At 38.0% G+C, this 18920-nt stretch overlaps 1 protein-coding gene across 3 annotated transcripts in view; it reads right to left on the reverse strand.

The window, feature by feature from the left end:
• Positions 1-18920, reverse strand: part of csmd3b (CUB and Sushi multiple domains 3b) — a 347235-nt gene that overhangs the window by 107964 nt on the left and 220351 nt on the right. For all 3 annotated transcript variants that reach the window (XM_056741016.1, XM_056741014.1, XM_056741013.1), the window contains exons 22-25: positions 8617-8786; positions 7409-7565; positions 4176-4367; positions 95-221 (exon numbers count right to left, since the gene is read on the reverse strand). In XM_056741016.1, the coding sequence (XP_056596994.1) occupies positions 95-221; positions 4176-4367; positions 7409-7565; positions 8617-8786 (646 nt within the window). The remainder of the gene's footprint in view (positions 1-94; positions 222-4175; positions 4368-7408; positions 7566-8616; positions 8787-18920) is intronic.

Consider the following 18920-nt stretch of genomic DNA (forward strand, 5'->3'; position numbering starts at 1 on the left):
ACATGTATAAATAGATAAAAACCTTTTGGCTGCACCGTTATGTGTCGGTAATGTGCTGATGACGTCAGAGGGATCTAAAAGTGAAACTAGAAACCTTATGATGTTGCCTGAATCCACCTCGATGACCCAGGTGCAGCGCAGATTGTTGTCGTAGGGGAACGGGTAACCCGGTGAAAGAATGCGTCCTGACGTCTCCCCTTTAAAACGTCCACCGCATTCGGCTGGGGAAGGAAAGTTGAGAGAGAAGCATAAGGAGATTCAAATGGTTGTCAGGTTTTTTGCAGACTCTCGCTCCTTGTACAAACACATCACTGCCTCGGAAGATTTGCTGGCAAGCAGTGAAATAATTAGGGGTGGCTGGCAAACAAGTGCAACATAAGTGGGGCAGTCAGAGAATTAGAAGCGGTGTGATTCATGCAGCTCGATCTCTCGGTCTGAACCAGAGTTTATTCACATTGTGCTTTTGGATATTTGCTCTGCTAGCAGAACTTGTTTACAATCGTATCTAGGTAAGACAATAAATGGACAGTTCACCAAAAAATAAAAAAGTGTGATCGTTTATTTATCCTCATGATGAAAAAAACATGAATATGACTTTTATGTGGAACACAAAATGAGGTATTTTGATAAAATGTCTCAGTGGTCCATATGCTAGAAGTCAATGGGGGCCAATGTTGTTTGGTTATCAACGTTCTTCAAAATATCTTCTTTTGTGTTGTTCAGAAGGAAGAAAGTCACAAAGGTTTGTAAAGGGATGAGGGTGAGTCCATGACGATAATTTTCTCTTAAGAAGATTTGAATGCAGTATTTTACTTAAGGAAATGGTTCACCCCAAATTGAAATTTCTGTCATCCTTTACTCACCCTCTTACGATCCCTTTTAGGGCCATTGGGTGGAAAAAATATGAAAGAGAAAAATCTTTTTTAAAGCTTTTGCGCATTCTCGCAAACATATTTGTGTTCGGACAAACACTTCATGTTTAATGTCCTGCTGGCAGAGTTTGAGACTAGCTCCGTAAACATTGGTCTAGTCGCAGATTCCCGGAATAATGACTAGTGAGCTTAACGTTCTTATAACACAAATAACACCTCATTACATGTAACGTAAACAATGAACTTTTTCACATATCGAGCCCCAGGTGGGAGGCTGAGAGAAGACCGAAGGGATCCTCTGTAAAGTGCAAAACCTGCAGGACCATTAGGCTACTAAAAATAGTAATTAACTTCAGTGCTACTTAATGTAGTATAACTAAAACCAGTTTAGAATCAGCAGGAGACCTTTGATGTGTATTCTGTATTTGGTGAGACTCCAGTGTGTTATATTTAAGTTATTAATTACTATTTTTTTAATAAAGCTTTTTGGATTTAGAGTCACTTTGTACACGGTCCCTTTGGACTACTCCATGCCGCTTGCTCATAAAGAGATCAACTTATATTCTCGTTTCGAGGAAGACTAGGCTGTTGATCCTTGTCTAAGGAATTATGTGTTATTTGTGTTATAACAACGTTTAGCTCTCGTGTAGTTGGTCCGGGAATCTAGTATGAACAGCTCGATTGTTAATGTACGGAGCGGGATAACAGGAAAAAAAACGATGGAAAGCAATGTTTCTCGGGGGAACGCAAAAGTTTTGCGAGATAAGGCAAAAGCTTTAAAAAAGATTTTTCTCTTCCCACTCATATTTTTTAAACCACCATGTCCCTAAAAGGGCTCCTTACCCTCTTAACATCACAAACCTGTATGGCTTTCTTTCTTCTGCAGAACACAAAAGAAGATATTTTGAGGAATGTTGGTACGAGTAAACCATTGGTCCCTATTGACTTTTTCTAGATATCTTTTGTGTTTTGCGGACAAGGCGTCATACAGCTTCAAAGTGACAAGAAGGTGAGTAGGCTAAATTATGAGTTTTCATTTTTGGCTCAACTATTCCTCTAACTATTCGCTGCTTCTGAATTTAAAACCCACATTTTACAACATTATGCATCGCAAAACGTCGTCTATGAAATCAATTTATTCATACACAAACAGTGAAGAAAAATGCATTATACTATAATAACTGCAACCTGGAGCATGCAAAGATGCAAATTTTATAACCATCAATAACACCGCAACTTAGGATGGATTGCTCTCATACTAATTGCACAATCAATATCCTGCCCAACCAAGCGGACCGCGTTCTAAAAAACCCAACAGGTGCTCCGCCGGCCCCTGTATGTTCTCCTTACTACTTCTTTTACTTCACCACAGCTCACCCTAAATAAGCCGAGGTGTCTTTCACACCATCAATCAAATAACAAATGAGCCTCACGTCCATTCTGATGCCTCCTGATAGCATTCAGACCTGCCGCTTTAGCCCGGTGTACTCGCTTCATTATTACCCGGCTTTCACAAGCACTTTATTAGGAAACTTTAATTGCAGACACTCCCCCGATAACACTCTCTCTTCCCCGGATACCTCTTTTCCATCTTCCCTGCTCCCTCTCCCCAAAAAAACGTAAGGGCCGCGAGGAGGGATGAACCATTCCTTAATGATTCCCTTTTCAGCAATTCCTGTCACCGAGGCTCATTTGCATAAACCATCTACATGACAAACAATGGACGCACAGCTCAATGAAGCCTGAATAACAGGGTTCAGATTGTGACTTGATTAATCTGAACATTAGAGTGTTTTTTTTTTAGACATTCGGAATAGAGGCATCTTCGAAAACCAATCCCTCCCCAGCCTCTCGCTAAACCAACAACCCACCAGGCTCATTGCTCACAGAGGCAACGGCTCAATCACATGTCATTGGACGGTTTGGATCGCTCAATCACCTCTGATTGGCTGCTCTAAGCGCTGAAAATCCACACAATTCGCTGGGAGCTTTTAAGAACAAAAAAACATGCGGTCTCTTCCAGCCTAATTATAACGACGTGTCACTGCGAGCCGTCGCAGGCAAACTGCGTCTATGACTGAGGAACAGTTGCTGAAATTGTATTTCTCTTACTGGAGTAAGACTGCTGATTTAGCATTGCTGCCTTCATGTTATGAAGCTTCCTCTGTGAAAATGGGCGAACTGGAATTTCTCTTACAATCTAATTTCAGCTCCATACCTGTGGACCTGAATGAATAAAAAACAACTCAATATTTTATTTGTAATAAAAAAAAAATGAATGACATGTCTAACTACTAATATCTCACTTTTGCTAAAGGTCACGTCGGATGACTCACCCATTTTGCCTGTCACAGGAAGTGAAATATCCTCCACATTATTAAGCATCCATTATTAATGCTGTGAGAAAAATATCAGCCTGAAACGTCAAAGCTGATTGATATTGTGCGAGTCTAAAGCTGGTTTTAACGTGGAATTTACAAAAATATTAAAAACACGACTATACTGTATGTCTTCCTACCATGAATAAATCCGAAATGCACAGCGTGCCATATCTGTCTGCCACGCGGAAGCAATTTGGACAAGAGCGTTGAGTCTAATCAGACCTCATTAACACTAAATCTAATATTGAGCAAATCTGATCCGGGGTCAGTAGACGTACCAATATTCTAGTCATTGGAGGCTGGATCCCCATAATCACCATTAATCAGGAAAATGAAAAAGTAATAGCCGCACACAGTACAATCTGAGCCCCTCGTGTGCCTCGCTTGATGAAGAATCATCTTCATATCTCAACAGGGACCCCCCTTGCATCAGCTCCAATATTACCAATCTGTACCATTAATCACAGATGGAGCGGGAGGCTTCTGCCACTACTAATTTTGTCAAGAAACATCAGCCATTTGTATTTTATCAAGAAAAAGCGATCTTCCGTTATAAGACAGAATATTGCAAACGGTAGGTTGTTTGGCTGCAGTCAACGTTATCTATAATACTGTAATACTGTATAATATTCTTTCTTATTCAACAGCCACTGATAATTATGACAAACGTCTGAGAGCAACACTGAGCTCAGTTATGATAACCGGAGGAGGGACCAGACTGGAATGATGCATACTAGGCAATAACCGAATTTAAGTGTGTTTTCCATGATGAAGAAAAATCTCCATGCACCAAAAGAACATTACATTGCTCCAGTAATTATGATAATGAAAATATATGTGACAGTCCATGCGACAGTGCAATGTTCTTGTTTGTATAATTAGGCAATATACCATGCCTCTTATATACAGTAAATAGGCTTACCAATGCAAGAGGGAAGAGGGTTATCCCAGGCCCGTCTCTCTCCTGTCATGCATTTGAGCACTCCGCTGCCGTGAAGTGTATAACCGGGGTCGCACTTGTAGGTGATGGTGCTGCCGGAGAAGTGGCCCTGATCATTGACCTTGAAGCCGAACTGGGGTACCCCAGGGTCCTCACAGTGCGAGAGCTCAAAACCTGCAAGGCATGAACTATGTTAAGATGATGGCTCAAGACACGTAACAGAAAATGTATACGTTCTTATGTCTGTGAAAAAGCAAACCGCTCCTCCAAATTTAGACAAATGACATCTGGGAAACAATTTCAACCACCGTTATAAGTTGAGTAAGTTTAGATACACAGTGTGACCGACAAGAAAACATTTTACATCCAGCTATATGAGGGTCATTATTGTAATGATGGTTGAAATTTCCTTCGCCTGGTATTTCCGTGCTGCTCGGTGGCGACGCTGTAAAAGTTTGCTATTAATTTGATCATTAACGGTAACAATTTGAAGTTAGTATCCTACTGGGCTAGAAGGCTGAGACGTTCCCTCGCTAAGCAGGCAGAACAATTAAGATGAAGTGCTTGGTTAATTTGGAGCCATAATCAGAAGCACAGCACAGACCCTCTCACTGTGCCACACACCCTGTTATTAATTGTGTAGCTGTGACTCACTATCATTAAACAGCCAATGCTCATAAATAGCCAAAAACACATGGCTGCTCACACTCAACTCATTACACATCACATAGTTTAACCCAAAGAAGTCTCTTTTAAAGCTGCACTTCATTATCATCTTCGCTGGTAAATTGGTAACATGAATTCAGAACTTTTCTTGTCAGTACATGTACATTAAAATACAAAATAATGTCCAAAGCATTCCAGCAATGAAAATGCTACTGTTTTGCATAAAAAAAATGGCTTTTACTAAATGTATAATCTGAATAGCAATTTGAATAAAAAGTATTGCATCTTTCTGCGTTATCAACATGCACTCAAGCTTGGGAAAACCGATAATCCATGATATCCCAGCATGACATGAAAATGTTATAAAAAGCCTTCTGACCTTTTGAATAAAGGAGTAAACATGGCCAATGTCACAAATGTGCTTGTAGAGGGCACAAGCTTTAATATTTGTTCTTCTTTTTTGTGCCACAGCATTTCAATGTCTGACATTTTTCAAAATCCTGTCACTTTGTGCACATCGTGATTAAAATAGATTTCCAAACAAAGATAATATACAGCTGCAGAAACTTTTTACTTGGATTGAATGAATTTGAATTTCAACAAAATCATCAGGAGTGACATTAAGTCACCCAACAGCTGACATGTGAAAGACTGATAGCATGACAAGATGCATAAAACCGTGATAAAGATCTATGTTATCGCATTAAAAAAAATAAATTTGAATTTTTGCCAAATACATTTACAAATATTACTGTTGTATTGGTTAAAAGTGAATAAGAACATGTTTTCATTGCAATATTTAAGGTCTGAAAAAATACAGAGCATCTTTTCTGTTATTTAGACCTGTTTCTCCAGTTTTCATTTTCTGGAAATTAATGCAAATAGAAACAATATACTTATTTGAAATGTGGGAGAAACATTGTTATTAGTTTACAGAATGAAACAAATATTAAAATGTTTACCTAAACTAATACCTATAAACAGCAAATTCTGAAAAATTGAAAATAATTTTGAAGTGGCCTCTTTATTTGTTCAGCAGCTGTACAGTATACTAACAAGATGCACCACTGGAAACATGGGTGGAAAATTACATGACTTCCGTAAACTGACTTTGCTCCCAATTTTTTGGACCTCACTAGATCTTGTTCAACAAAATCTGGATATCCAGGATCTAGTAAAATTACAATTGGATTGATATCATGTTTATGAGCAGTCCACCATTAGGTTGCATGTTGTTTAGTACAGAAACACAACTCTACTATAGGTGGAGGCAACAATCTCACCAAATCTCGATTACCCGGATCTGATTGCTAGTTTCAGACCACGATCCAACCAAATAAACAAAACAATTTTAATCAAATACATTCCCCTTCCGGTCCTTCTCAGGTTTCTAAATTACAACTCCCAGCCGACCAGAGGTGGCACGGTTTCACCTGTGCTTTCACTGACCTTTATTATGCACTCAAATGGCTGATCCTGCAGGGGGAATGGAACGGCAGACAGACAGGGTTTTACTGGATTTTAAATGAGATAGCCCACCAGCAGGTTAATACTTTACCCCCCACTGGAACTAAAACCTCGCTGAAATCCAACGCTGTGAGCACAGCAGCCTTAAAGCACACCGAATTTAGACCAAGTGCCTGCACAACTCTGGCTTTGGGCCAACAAAGCCAAGGTCACTGGGGACATTGTCAGGTTTTTTCCTGATAATCTCTTTGAGCTAAGCAGAAGCTGATTGTCTGAGGTGTTCTCGAGCTTGAGTTAACGCCGTTCCTGTATTAAACAGCTTTTTTTATCGGTTGGGCTTTAAGTTCAGAGGGAATCGGTTGCATTTGAAATGTGTACAAACATGAAGTGATGCAATTTCATTTCTTTCTGTAGCTCTTCTCGTATGACAGACATGAGAACTGCATGTGTAGTAAAGAATTACCGCAGACAATATACTGAACTAAGTCGGTAATCCATATAAATATTCAATAACTCGAGCAGATCAGAACAGAGGGTTCATGCACATTTGAACTAGCATGCGGCACTAATATAATAACTCTGATTCAGGGCAAAAAAGTGTTAGGACAAGCCTGGACATTGAAATCCCACACACAACCCACAATCAACTAAGCAACATGCATTTACAAAACAAAAGCGCATTGAAGGACAAATTCATAATTGCACCATTATTAAGAGTCTATGGCTTTCCGTTTGGGAAATAACATACACATTTTCGTTCACACCATCATCTTGGAAAACATCCTGTTTGGATGCTCATTAAGCCTAATGTGACAATATATTGCACATCATATTTTGATAATATAGAAGCACTCAACTATCACTTGCGATTGGAAATTCTCCACCGATCAAAATAAAGCAATAACATTCCACCTGCCGCTGTCTACCTGTCAGTCGTCCGCAGTGTGAACTGGCCATATGAGACAGTTGCACTTTATTAAGAAGAGCACTTTATTTTGTGTGAATAGCGTTTCTTTATTACTGAGGTCAAGCCCTGGTGGACGGAAGCGTGTGCAGGGTAGAGGGACGAGGTAATAACTTACTGGAATAGACCAATTTGAAACCTTCTCCAGTGGCCTCTGCATCCGAGTAGAATTCCAGCCACAGGTGATTGGAGGTGCTGATGAGGGTCAATCCCAGCATAGATGAACCAGTGAAGGCCCCCAGCATGTGGGCTCCGTTGTCTTTCCCATCATAGATCTGCAGGTCACGAAATATAGGTATTAGGATCAAAGAGTTTTTCCACTGTGCTGGAGCAAAAGGAAAAGCAAATGTTACCTGTCACTTGTAATATCTATAGTTACTATAGTCAGAAAATAGGTATTATAGCCTAAATAATATATAACATTTTGTTAAATATTAGATATAGAGATGGTTTTATCGCAGCAAAGCGCCTGGCCTGATGTTTAATTCTGGTCTGTCTTTGGTTATAATAGAACTATTTATTTTATATATATATTTTATATCAATATTACTAATTTATTGAATATAAATTGTATTGTATTTGAAGAGTTTGGTTCCAAAATGAGATAACTTAGTTATAACTCATGTTTTTATTGTGTTTTAATGTGTTAGTTTGCTGTATTTTTTTTGTTATTATTGTTGCATCAAAACAAACCAAATGCAGTTTAACTGATATTAATTGGAATTCACAATAAATATACATTTTTTTTGAAAAATGATTATTTCATTTTGGAACCAAACTTTTTTGTAATACACAAAAATATGGAATTTAATTAAAAATACTCAACAGTTACTGATTCTGTTTGGGCCACATAACGTTTGTTTATGTTGTTGACGCTCAATGTGTCGTATTAAAATAGTAAAACCATGCACAAAATTGTATCATATAGCCCAAATTAAAACTGTTATTTTTTCACCCTCATTTCTTTCTCAACCTTTCCATGAATGATTCTTCTGTCCAACACAAATGAACATATTTTGAGAAATGTCTGAGTGGCTTTGTGTCAATACAATGGAAGTCAATGGGGAGCAATGTTGTTTGGTTACCAATGCTCTTAAAAATATAGTTTTCTTCTCTGCTTAAGAAAGTCACACAGGTTTGAAAGGACATAAGGTAGATAAAATTAATTTTCCATGGAGAATTTTTACTTTTAACCTCATACAAAACATAACTCTAATATCAAATATCCATATCTGAATATCCAGACCTAGTGATGTTGACAAATATGACTATGTTGATAAAATGACCCATTGTTCTCTTCAACTCTGAAACTACATGTAGAAATACCTTCAGAATGTCCCCCTGGGTGAGATGGAAGGTTCTGGCTGAAATGTTGATTCCTTTCCCAGCCTGCACTTGTATGCTGTAAATGCACTCGTGGTTGTTCTCATAGTTCATGGGGTAATTCGGTGACAGCAGAATTCCCTCATTGTTGATGACCGAAGAGCCGCATTCAGCTAAACATGGGAAATAAAACCACGGAACATTGGGGAAAAACAACGACAAATCAACACGTCACCCATAACTATTGTATATAGAAATTTGGTTTTGCGCCATACGCAATCTCTCCGTCACGCCACACGGACATATTGCTGCTGTAAAAGCTCACCACGCTTTCATACGGATCTGGCATTATCAAAATTATTGGTGCGGACACGACGAATCTGCTGTGCTCTTATGACAGAGAGACTGAAAAGCAAAATCGACAGAGCTGATTCGCTATTCGTGGTGTTAATTCAAAATCCTATACTGTTTATAGAGCATAAGTTGAAGTCCAAACAATAACCATAAAATGTGGGTGTAATGGAAAAGCAGACACTAAAATCAGGTGTATTAATATCCATCATAGATTTTGATCCAGCAAAAGAGGAACATGAAGCACTGCAGCCCAGCTGATTTATTTAATGTCCCGCCATGGTTTCCACACACAGCTCCATGTTATATGCCGATATTACCAGTGTCATATTTTGAATAAATCAGTAATGTAACTGGCTCCATTTAGTAAATTACCTATACAACCCCCCCTCAGAGATTCAACCCTAGGACATGATATGAATTTATACCAGGCAAGTCTTCATGCTTCCCATATGTCCTTTGTGCTAACTTTCATTCAGATCTGGTGGAAAAAAACAGGGCTCTGGCAAGAAGTAATATGTCTGACCCCATGAGGTTCACATTTCGACCAGCCTGCTGAATGCAATTTCAATAAGCGAGGCACTCCCACAAGGCGGCCTTTTAGTGAGACACTTGCACATGTTTTGTTCACAGTGTGGCATTAAAGTGGCTGGGGAACATGCCGGGCGCAGGATGATGCTACCCAGAGCTTGTTGGGTTTCTGACTGTTCCTCCAGGACTCGTGTCAGAAGTAATGTATGCGTGCGGTAGTTACTACACCGAGAGACGGTCCTCTGGCCCTGCTTCTTTCACACACCCTGATCTAGTCTGACAGGCAGCTGAAACTGACCCTTATGTTTGGAATACGGGGAACTTCTAAAAACACTTTCCAGCGAGGAAGTACGTTTAAAGATTCTGAGAGTTGAGAAAGTCAGGAGTTATGGAGTGAGGTTTAATGTGACGGATATTGACACCTACCTGTCTGTTTTTGTTTGTTTTTTGCATTCCAAGTGTATGTTTCATATGTATACACATTTTACAGAAATGAGAAATAGCTTTTTCATGCTACTGAAACCAATACACTCAGCGGCTGATTCATGGCATAGACGCCCAGGGCGGCTGTATTCTCTGGGAAAACAGTAGACACACACTTCATTTCCAAAGATAATGGAGCAATAATAGGACATTTGTGCCTTTCTTCAACTGCGGGCACTACTATTATGTCCTACGGGTTGATTTTAAATTAAACAAATATATTTCAACTCTTCACAATTTTGTGCTTTTACTACAGATGTCTTGGAAATAATTTTTTGATGAGGTACGGGACATATGATGTGTGAACAAAAAGAAATAATAAGGTAAACATTTCTTTAGAAAACATTATTGGGCATCATTTTTTCAAATAAGCTGCAATTTTGTCAAACTATGCAAAAACGTGATTTAAATGTGTGTATTTAGGCTACATACAATGTAAACTATGACATTTACGTAGCGAGAGAATTTTATTCTAAACTATATATATATTAAATATGATATATATTAAACATAATATATAGAGCAAAATGAAATGTGGTGCAAACTACATATACATTACACTGTTCAAAAAAAGTGACATAATTCATGTAATGCATTTACATGCTGTTAGTAAATTAATTAAATAAAAACCATGTGAAAACCATGTTTATTTTTCTAAAAGTCCTCTTAAATAAGTGTGCATGAGAAAAATCAACGTAGAGTCAGTTTGGGGAGGTAGTGTCATGCCTGAGCATGGATGTTTAGAAACATTGAATAAAAAATAAATAAGATAGAAAATATTAAAATAATTCAGCGTTAAAAACATGCATCACTTTTCCATAATACTTTACACAGTGTTTCAGTGTAAGCAAGTGTCTTATTGATAATGCAGTAGAAAAGGACTCCTGCCTGTTGACACTTTGTGTCTGATTTCTTAAAGCTAGTCGCTCGGCATCATGAAAGGCCAATCTGATAAGATCAGAGTCTTGTACAAAGGCAGGAGGCTTTGCTTTTCTCTTTGTGACAACATCATTTGTGGGGCATACAGAAAGGATTGCATCCTCAAGCAACTCACCAAAGCTCGTTCAATTGGTTTCTTCTAGCGTTAACGCACTGCTCATTCGATAGAGGAGAGTTCAAGCTACAAGCAGCAGTGGTCGGGCACAAATCTGCCACTATCAGCTGCTGCTGACTGACTGACATTTACTGTCAATCAGTGTCTCTGTGCCTGATTCAATAGACGTGTGGTTTTCTGAGGCACGGCGAAGATTGCCTTGAAAGTTCACTCAGGCGAGAGGGAATATTTTAGCCTCTAGCGGTGTGGTCAACAACCGGCATACGCTCAAATATTAAAACGTGCTATACAGTTGTAACTAATGTTCAAAAATCCCTACCTGGGCCTTGAGAGGTGATCACCATAGGCATATATTGCACAAAGCGAGATGAACAGACTACAAATAAATTATGTATAATAAACAATTAGAACCAAAATATTTGGTACATCTTATCACTTCAAACTTTTTTTAATTCGGAGCGAGATACAAGGGGAGTGGCTTCACTACGTTACATTTATGTCACTTTGCTCAGAGCTGATTGGTCCAGTTTTGGTTTTCGATCCCTAACCCAGAAAAAAACCCGCTCTGGCGTTTTAGGTTGGAACCAACTTAAAGAAACAGTTCAACCAAAACACTTTATTCTGTCTTCATTTACTCGCCCTCGAGTTGTTCCAAATATGTATACATTTCTTTGTTCTGATTAGATATTGATTTGGAAGAATGGTTGTAACCAAACCTGGCCACCCCATTGAATACCATAGTAGGAAAAATTACAATAGTAGTCAAAAATGACCCGGAAATGTTGTCTTTCCTGCATTCATAAACATTTTGTGTACAAAAGAACAATACAACTTATAACAGATTTTTCCCTATGGCAGTCAATGGTGGCCAAGAACTGTTTGGTTACAAGCATTCTTCCAAATATCTTTAGATTTGGAACAACTTGAGGGAGAGTAAAGAATGACTGAATTTTCATTTTTGCGTTGTAAAGTAACTGGTTTACATGATGTCTTTTCTTTATGTTGTGTACTATAAAGTCAAAAGCAATGCAAAAACTTTGAAGCTCAATATCTTAAAACTGCTCACAATGTCAATAGAACCTTATAATTCCAAGGTTACGACTAGTGATAGTATTTTTACTTGTTAGAGTTACTGGACTTTAAATTTGTTTTTTTTTATAAACTCAGGTGAAAACCTTTTCAACAGAACATGCCTCACAGGATCTCACACAAACATCATCAGCTAGAGCAATACAATAAATGCCTGAAATGATGAAAGGCAAACTGAAAGCTCTTGTATATCGTATCATGAAATTTCAATCCAGCGAGTCATCTGGCAAAATAACATAATGAACACATTGATACAGCTCAGTGCCTACCGAGAGGCAATTTTGCTTCAATTCCTTTCATAAAATAGAGGTATGTGAACTGCATGAAGTGGAAGTCAGTATTTCCAACTCGTCCCTGTATTTATCATCATCGTGGCATCATGGGAAACACAGTGGTTCTTTCCCTTGCAATTCGGCTTTGAGGACCCAAACAACTCATTCAGACAGTGTACAAAATTATTTGTCCCTTAACAGCAATTCATTGGTACAAGGTTCCGTGAAGCCACGTCCCACTTTCTTCTTTCCCAAAAACAGAGTTGCTCTGTGGTAATATGGCCTAATCCTCGGAGTGCACAGGAAAAGCCTAGTGGTATGACTACATGTTCCACTGGGGGACTTCGATATTTACCGGCCTCTTGTAAACACAGAAAACAAGCACATTCGAAATTGGAGTGTTTGAGAAAAACAAATCAATTTGAAATGCAGCGGCAACACAGGCAAAACATCGCTGAAATTGCTTTATGATGGAATGTGACCTTCTGAACCACAGGAAACAAAACTGAAGGGGAACCAGAACTGATGGATCTGCAACGCAGTTGTGTGTGGGTCAGAGCTCGAACCGCCCTGCTAGATAATCAGGTAAACTGAATCGTGAAGCTGGATTTAAATTCACAACACATCGCACCTGTTCACACACAGTTAAGAAGGGTATAACGCTATGCGTGCGTCCGAGGGCAGGTGGAAAAAGGGCTTATATAATCACACACTGATGCCCGCCCACCTACACCAAATAAAAACTCACATTCTCAATATTCTTCTGGAGAAAATTGATGACATGCATCTAAAAATGTTTAGCAGGTTTAGCACAAAGTCCAAATTGGATGGGTTGACCCAATGAACCTCATTTGAAAACACTTAATTTGTGTTTTTTATAAGGATAGTTTGCACAACATAAAAATGTTGTATCATTTACACACCCTCAAGTCCTTCCAAATCTTCTTCATGACATTCTTTTTTCTGCAGAACACAAAAGAAGAATTTTATAGAATGACGGTAGCCAAACATTATTGGGGCCCCATTGACTTTCATTGAATTGACCAAACCACTAAGGCATTTCTCAAAATATATTTTTTGTGATGCAGAGAAGAAAGAACAATACATATTGTGAATGACATGAGGGTGAATAAATAATAACAAGTTTTTCATTTTTGGGTGAACTACACCTTTAACGGTTTATGAAAATCAAGACATTAGTAAAGTTGTTTTGAAACAAGGCGCACTGTAAAATGCCAAACACAGTGGCGTAACTTTGTTTTGAAAAGTGGTTTGAACAGAGATGACAAAAACAATGCTTTAATATATTGTTTCTGTAATAACTCATTAGAAATATTCATCATATATAGTGATATTAGGTATTGGCTACTCGCTCTCACAGTTTGTGGATCCCAAACTGTCATGTGGGAAGGTCACTTGGGTGTACAAACTGTATATTCCTATGGCTAAAAATGTCACTTGTTCATTGGTTTATGCGTTTTGTGCTTGGACACTGGATGCACAAGCAAGCACTGCGAGTGCGGATGATGCACGGACTTTAATACTGGCAGCGTTTCTGAAGTCGCGGCGTCCACAAATATTGCAAAGTGTGTGCAACGGGAGATGGTAAAAAAGCAGGAGTTTGATGTAAACAATACACCTGGCACAAGCATTTCTTAATTTCTTCCAAAAAGTTATGGGGACATGTCCCACCTGTCCGACCCGCAAATTACGGCTATGGATAAACAGATAGAAAGACATAATCTTGGCCTTTGCACATTCCTCACAATTACTCTTCAAGTCCTTATGAAGCACTAGGAACGAGTAAGCTGGTGGAGTCATTTCTTTCTAACCAAAAATAATCGTTGGAAATCCTTTTGTTATCCTTTTACTCCTAAATTAAAAGCAAACTGCTTAATGCCAGCAAGAGATGAGATTTTGCCTTTCTAAACCCCTCAGGGAGCCTGACACAAAACCAAAGTCACGGCTACCCGAGCCCATTGTCAGATGACAGAATATTAAAGGGAGCAATATTGACATTTTCCATAAGCTTGATAGGCATAAAGTTCACTCTAACTGCGTTGTAACCCAATTATGCTGATTCGAGGAGAGCTGTGCACCTCTCTCTCTGTGGGCTGCATGGAAAGAGGAGAGGAGGAGACGGAGACAGGGTCAGCTATATTAAAAGGAGAAAGAGGTGGGAGAGACAGGATGGGGGCATGATGAGACAGACATTGTAAAAAAGTGAAAACCTACTGTGTAAAGCATTAGGAATATAACAACAGGTAGTGTATTAGCCCGAAACAATAGCACATATCACCTCTGAAACACATTGTTTGCTCTGTAACTACCTGTTTTTGTGTTTTCTCTGCATCATTTATTGACTGTTTTCAGCTGAATGATGCTTCTGGCTGCTTTGAAATTCGTTCTGCAGTCCTCACTCTCAAAGCATACAGACAGTTATTCTCCTGAACGAGATCTTGTGGGCCACTTTTGATCAAACAGAGCACATCTTCCATGATGATCTGACCATGACTGTGTTATCCACTTATGGCTTTCAGTTCTCCAGTCTCTGCTCTAGTCTAACTATATAAAAACATTTCGTCACTGTCCTCGGCACCAAACATTTCCCAATTTATTTATTTGTTACTTTGATAAGCGTTGTTAAACTTGTTTAGGTATTAACAAAACCCAGTGATAAGCATGCAGTGAAGGGTGACTTATATTAATGATTTATGACAAAAAAAAAGACTAAGTATGGAGATGCAACGTTTAAGAAGGAAAGCAACGATATGTAACGAAACATTCGCTTTTTATTAGGGCTGACAAACGATTAATCGGGATTAATCGAATCCAGAATAAAACGTTTGTGTTTACATAATATATTCTGTCCATACAAATTTTATATTTATAAACACATACACATGTATATATTTAAGAAAAATATCAAAATTAATAAAGGTTGATATATTTAATTTCTATTATTGGTAAATATAAATAAAAACATCTAAATATTATTAAATAACGTGTATGTGTTTATAAACACAAAATAATAATGTATGCACAGTACACATGCTTATATTATGTAAACACTAACTTTTATTCTGGATGTGATTAATCACGGTTAATCGTATAACACCCCTACTTTTTATACTACGAAACCAAAGCAGAGTCTCGCTTAAATATCTTTTCTCTTTCAACACTTTGCATTATCAATAAGAAAATTTAAGGTTTTCTGGGACGGCAAACATGACAAGTTATTACTCTTGCTCCATATGCCTATAGCAATGACGTTGTTTCTAAAGTTGCTCTGCAAAAGTTTCTTTCCATCTGCAGCATATACTCTTTGCCAACCTATTCTCCAGATGGAACACAGCTTTAGTTTCTTTAATCTCTTTTACAGCACAAATTGTCATTTTACTCTCTTGGGCAAACTGTATCTCAATACACACAGTGTCTCTGATACATTTAGAGTTTTGGTAGGGCAGACATGGCAAGTTATCCCATTTGCTCCAAGTGCACAGTGAGCAATGTGATTTCTCTTGCTTCTGAAGTATTCTAGAACAGTACAATTTGTGCAAGTTTGTCGAGTTTCTTTCAATCAGCAACACACAGGCTTATATTTTACACAGAAGCAAGAAAAAGTTGAATCTCTTTTAAAACAGTCGTTCTGGTCTCTTTGGAAACGTACAAACACTCTCAGCAAATGCAAGAGCAAATTCAATCACCAAACAGCGGGGTGTATATATATTAATATATCTGTTAGTGTGTCTGTGGTGCACTGTGCACACCCGTGTCCCTAAAAGATTCATTTCCATAAGAAAATCTCAAGCAGTGCTTTAATCAGGAGCATTCTGTTAATGCACCTCTGGCATTTGTAATGGAAGCGCTGAAGCCAAATGCATAAAAAATGTACAAGACATGGCCCGTAAGATATAGCTCGCAACAAAGACCCCTTAAAAATACAGTTTTAATATCTATGCTAATGATAAAACCCTCCACAGTGAAGAAGGAATGAAACAAATGGTGAAAAATGAGACGTTCATAAAAAGTTTTGCCAGCTAGATCGACGGAGATCAACATATTGAACAGCTTTTACAGCTGCAATTAAAGTTTAGAATACATTATGAATTGCAAATGATATGACTGATGGTATCGCATGAATAATTGATAAGGCGATCCTACATTCATAAAGCATTGTCATCACGTACTGTGAATCATGTGACTGGATATTTATAAATCCGCGCCTTCGGACGTGATGAATATGTACCAGGCTGTGTGGGACATCTGGAGCATTCTTTTTGAGAGGTAAACAGAGTAGATTCGGTTAGCCTGAGGTGCAGAAAATAAAAGGTGATGATGGAAGCAGTAAATGCACTATATGGTGATCAGTTCAGTGAGTATCAACTTCACCTGGTAATCGTGTATTAGCCATAAATATACCAGAGGCCTTTTGTTTTGTCTGCACGACTTTCAATTGAAATCAACCCCATTTTACTGCATATGACTTAACTGGAACATACATTCTGTATAGTTTTGCACTCCACCCATCACCCTTATATCATTCCGATATCTTTCTGCTGTGAAACACAAAAAAAGATATTTAGAAAAATGTCTCAGTGGATTTGTGCTCATACAATAGAAGTCAATGGGGTCCAGTGTTATTTGGTTACCACCGTTCCTAAAAATAGCTTCCTTTGTGTTCTGAAGAGGAAAGAATATCAAACAAGCTTGAAATGACATTGCTTGAGAACATGATGGCAGAATTTTCAGTGTTATCCCTGTTCAATTTCACTGACATTACATTTAAATCAGGCACTTTGTGTTTGAGAAACATGCACCCCCTGAACTCTAACAAAACATGCCCACCATAAACTAACAAAAGTGGCACTTTGCCTGGCATAATACGTGTTAACACTCAAGTTAAACGATTAACTTCAAGTTATCAGTAAGTATGTGTCAGGAAATATGCCACGTGGTCTTTAAATGAGAAAAAGCATAATGTGATCAGATAAGGTAACTCTTATTGCACCTATTGAACAGGCTTGGCTCCACTCATAAACGTCAACCATTTATGATTAATAGCACTATAAGAGGAAGATTGGATGCTGCAAGAGACTTTCCCTTCCCAAAGATTCATCTTAAGAAAAGATTAAAGTAGGCAAGCAGGAAAATAGTTGGCGTACTCTCAAAGGTTCTGCATTGGCTTCGAATGCATTTCTCCTTGAGAAGATCGGTGAGATTGCTTTCTCGAACAAACATATTGGAAGAACTTAAGGAAGTTTCAAATGTGAATTTTTATATCAGTGGTACCACCAAAATGAATAAATAAACCTTAAGACTTGTGAAAAACTCCCCCGTCTTTCATTAGCTGAAAAACAGAAGGATAACCGCTGTATGGGCAATGTTTTGATATGGGTTTTTGGTGGAAAATAACCATTAAAACTGTTTACTTGTAGATGTCTTAGCATATTAAGTTAAGCATCTTACATTTAATAATGTATGATGCAGAGAGTCTTAACAATAAATGTTACTCTGTCTTTACATTTATTGCAACGTCTGGGGTTCAGAGGGAGTTCATGTTGCACTGCTACTGTATATCTACTGTATTTTATGTATCTAATAGACTTTCTTATACTAACTCCTGTTGTCCATTTGTCGTCATTCGAAAAAAGGACCTACATTTTTTCTTATGTAATATAGAATCAATAGTTGTGATGGATGGCACGGAGAGTTGAGGCCTGTGTAACTGTCAAGTCATTTTGATGAATACACTGCCTGTCAGCCTGCCCTGTAGTCAAAGTTCTGGTTTTTAATCCAAATCTAAAAATATCCTGATTTCCTCATGGGTTTATATATTTTGCTCTATTTAAATCTGCTTTAAAACCTAGTGAGCTGCTGCACTGCCTATAAAATGTATACCTCGACTGGTAGAGCAATGTGTTAGCCATGCAAAGGTCATGGGTTTGAGACCAATTGGAACACACATAATAAAGTTATGGTTGATCTGGATAAAAGCATCCACCAAAATCATTAAGGTAAATGTAATTCCTTAAATCCCACAACAAGGAATTCTTTGCGCTTCTGTGAAGTTGGAGGACACACCGATCAATCATCAATTAACACAATTTTCTAGAAACATTTATGTAATGTTCAATCATTTTGAAATGGTTTGGTGTTTTAGAACCATGACACAATACTCAGATATGCATTCAAATACATACACCCAAATATTATTAAAATATTTGAATAATAAATAGACTTTTCAATTCTTTTCATTAAGTTAAATTTATCTTTATTTAAAGATTTCACTTTTTCTGCTTTTCTCAATAGGCTTGTCACAATGCATTGTGGGATTGTCGTTTCCCAAAAAAAGATGTATCTTAAGCTGCCCTAACAACAAGGAGTATCATTTTACCCAGTCTTCACAGGTAGCACACTACATCATGTGACACAAGGCCATATTATTAACAGCACGCTGAACCCTCTACTAAAGGATGCAACCTTGTTGGACCTGATCCTTGATCTCCAAAACTTATAAGCTGTCT

The sequence above is a fragment of the Triplophysa dalaica genome, chromosome 25 (assembly GCF_015846415.1).
Source record: "Triplophysa dalaica isolate WHDGS20190420 chromosome 25, ASM1584641v1, whole genome shotgun sequence".
Classification (NCBI taxonomy): Eukaryota; Metazoa; Chordata; class Actinopteri; order Cypriniformes; family Nemacheilidae; genus Triplophysa; species Triplophysa dalaica.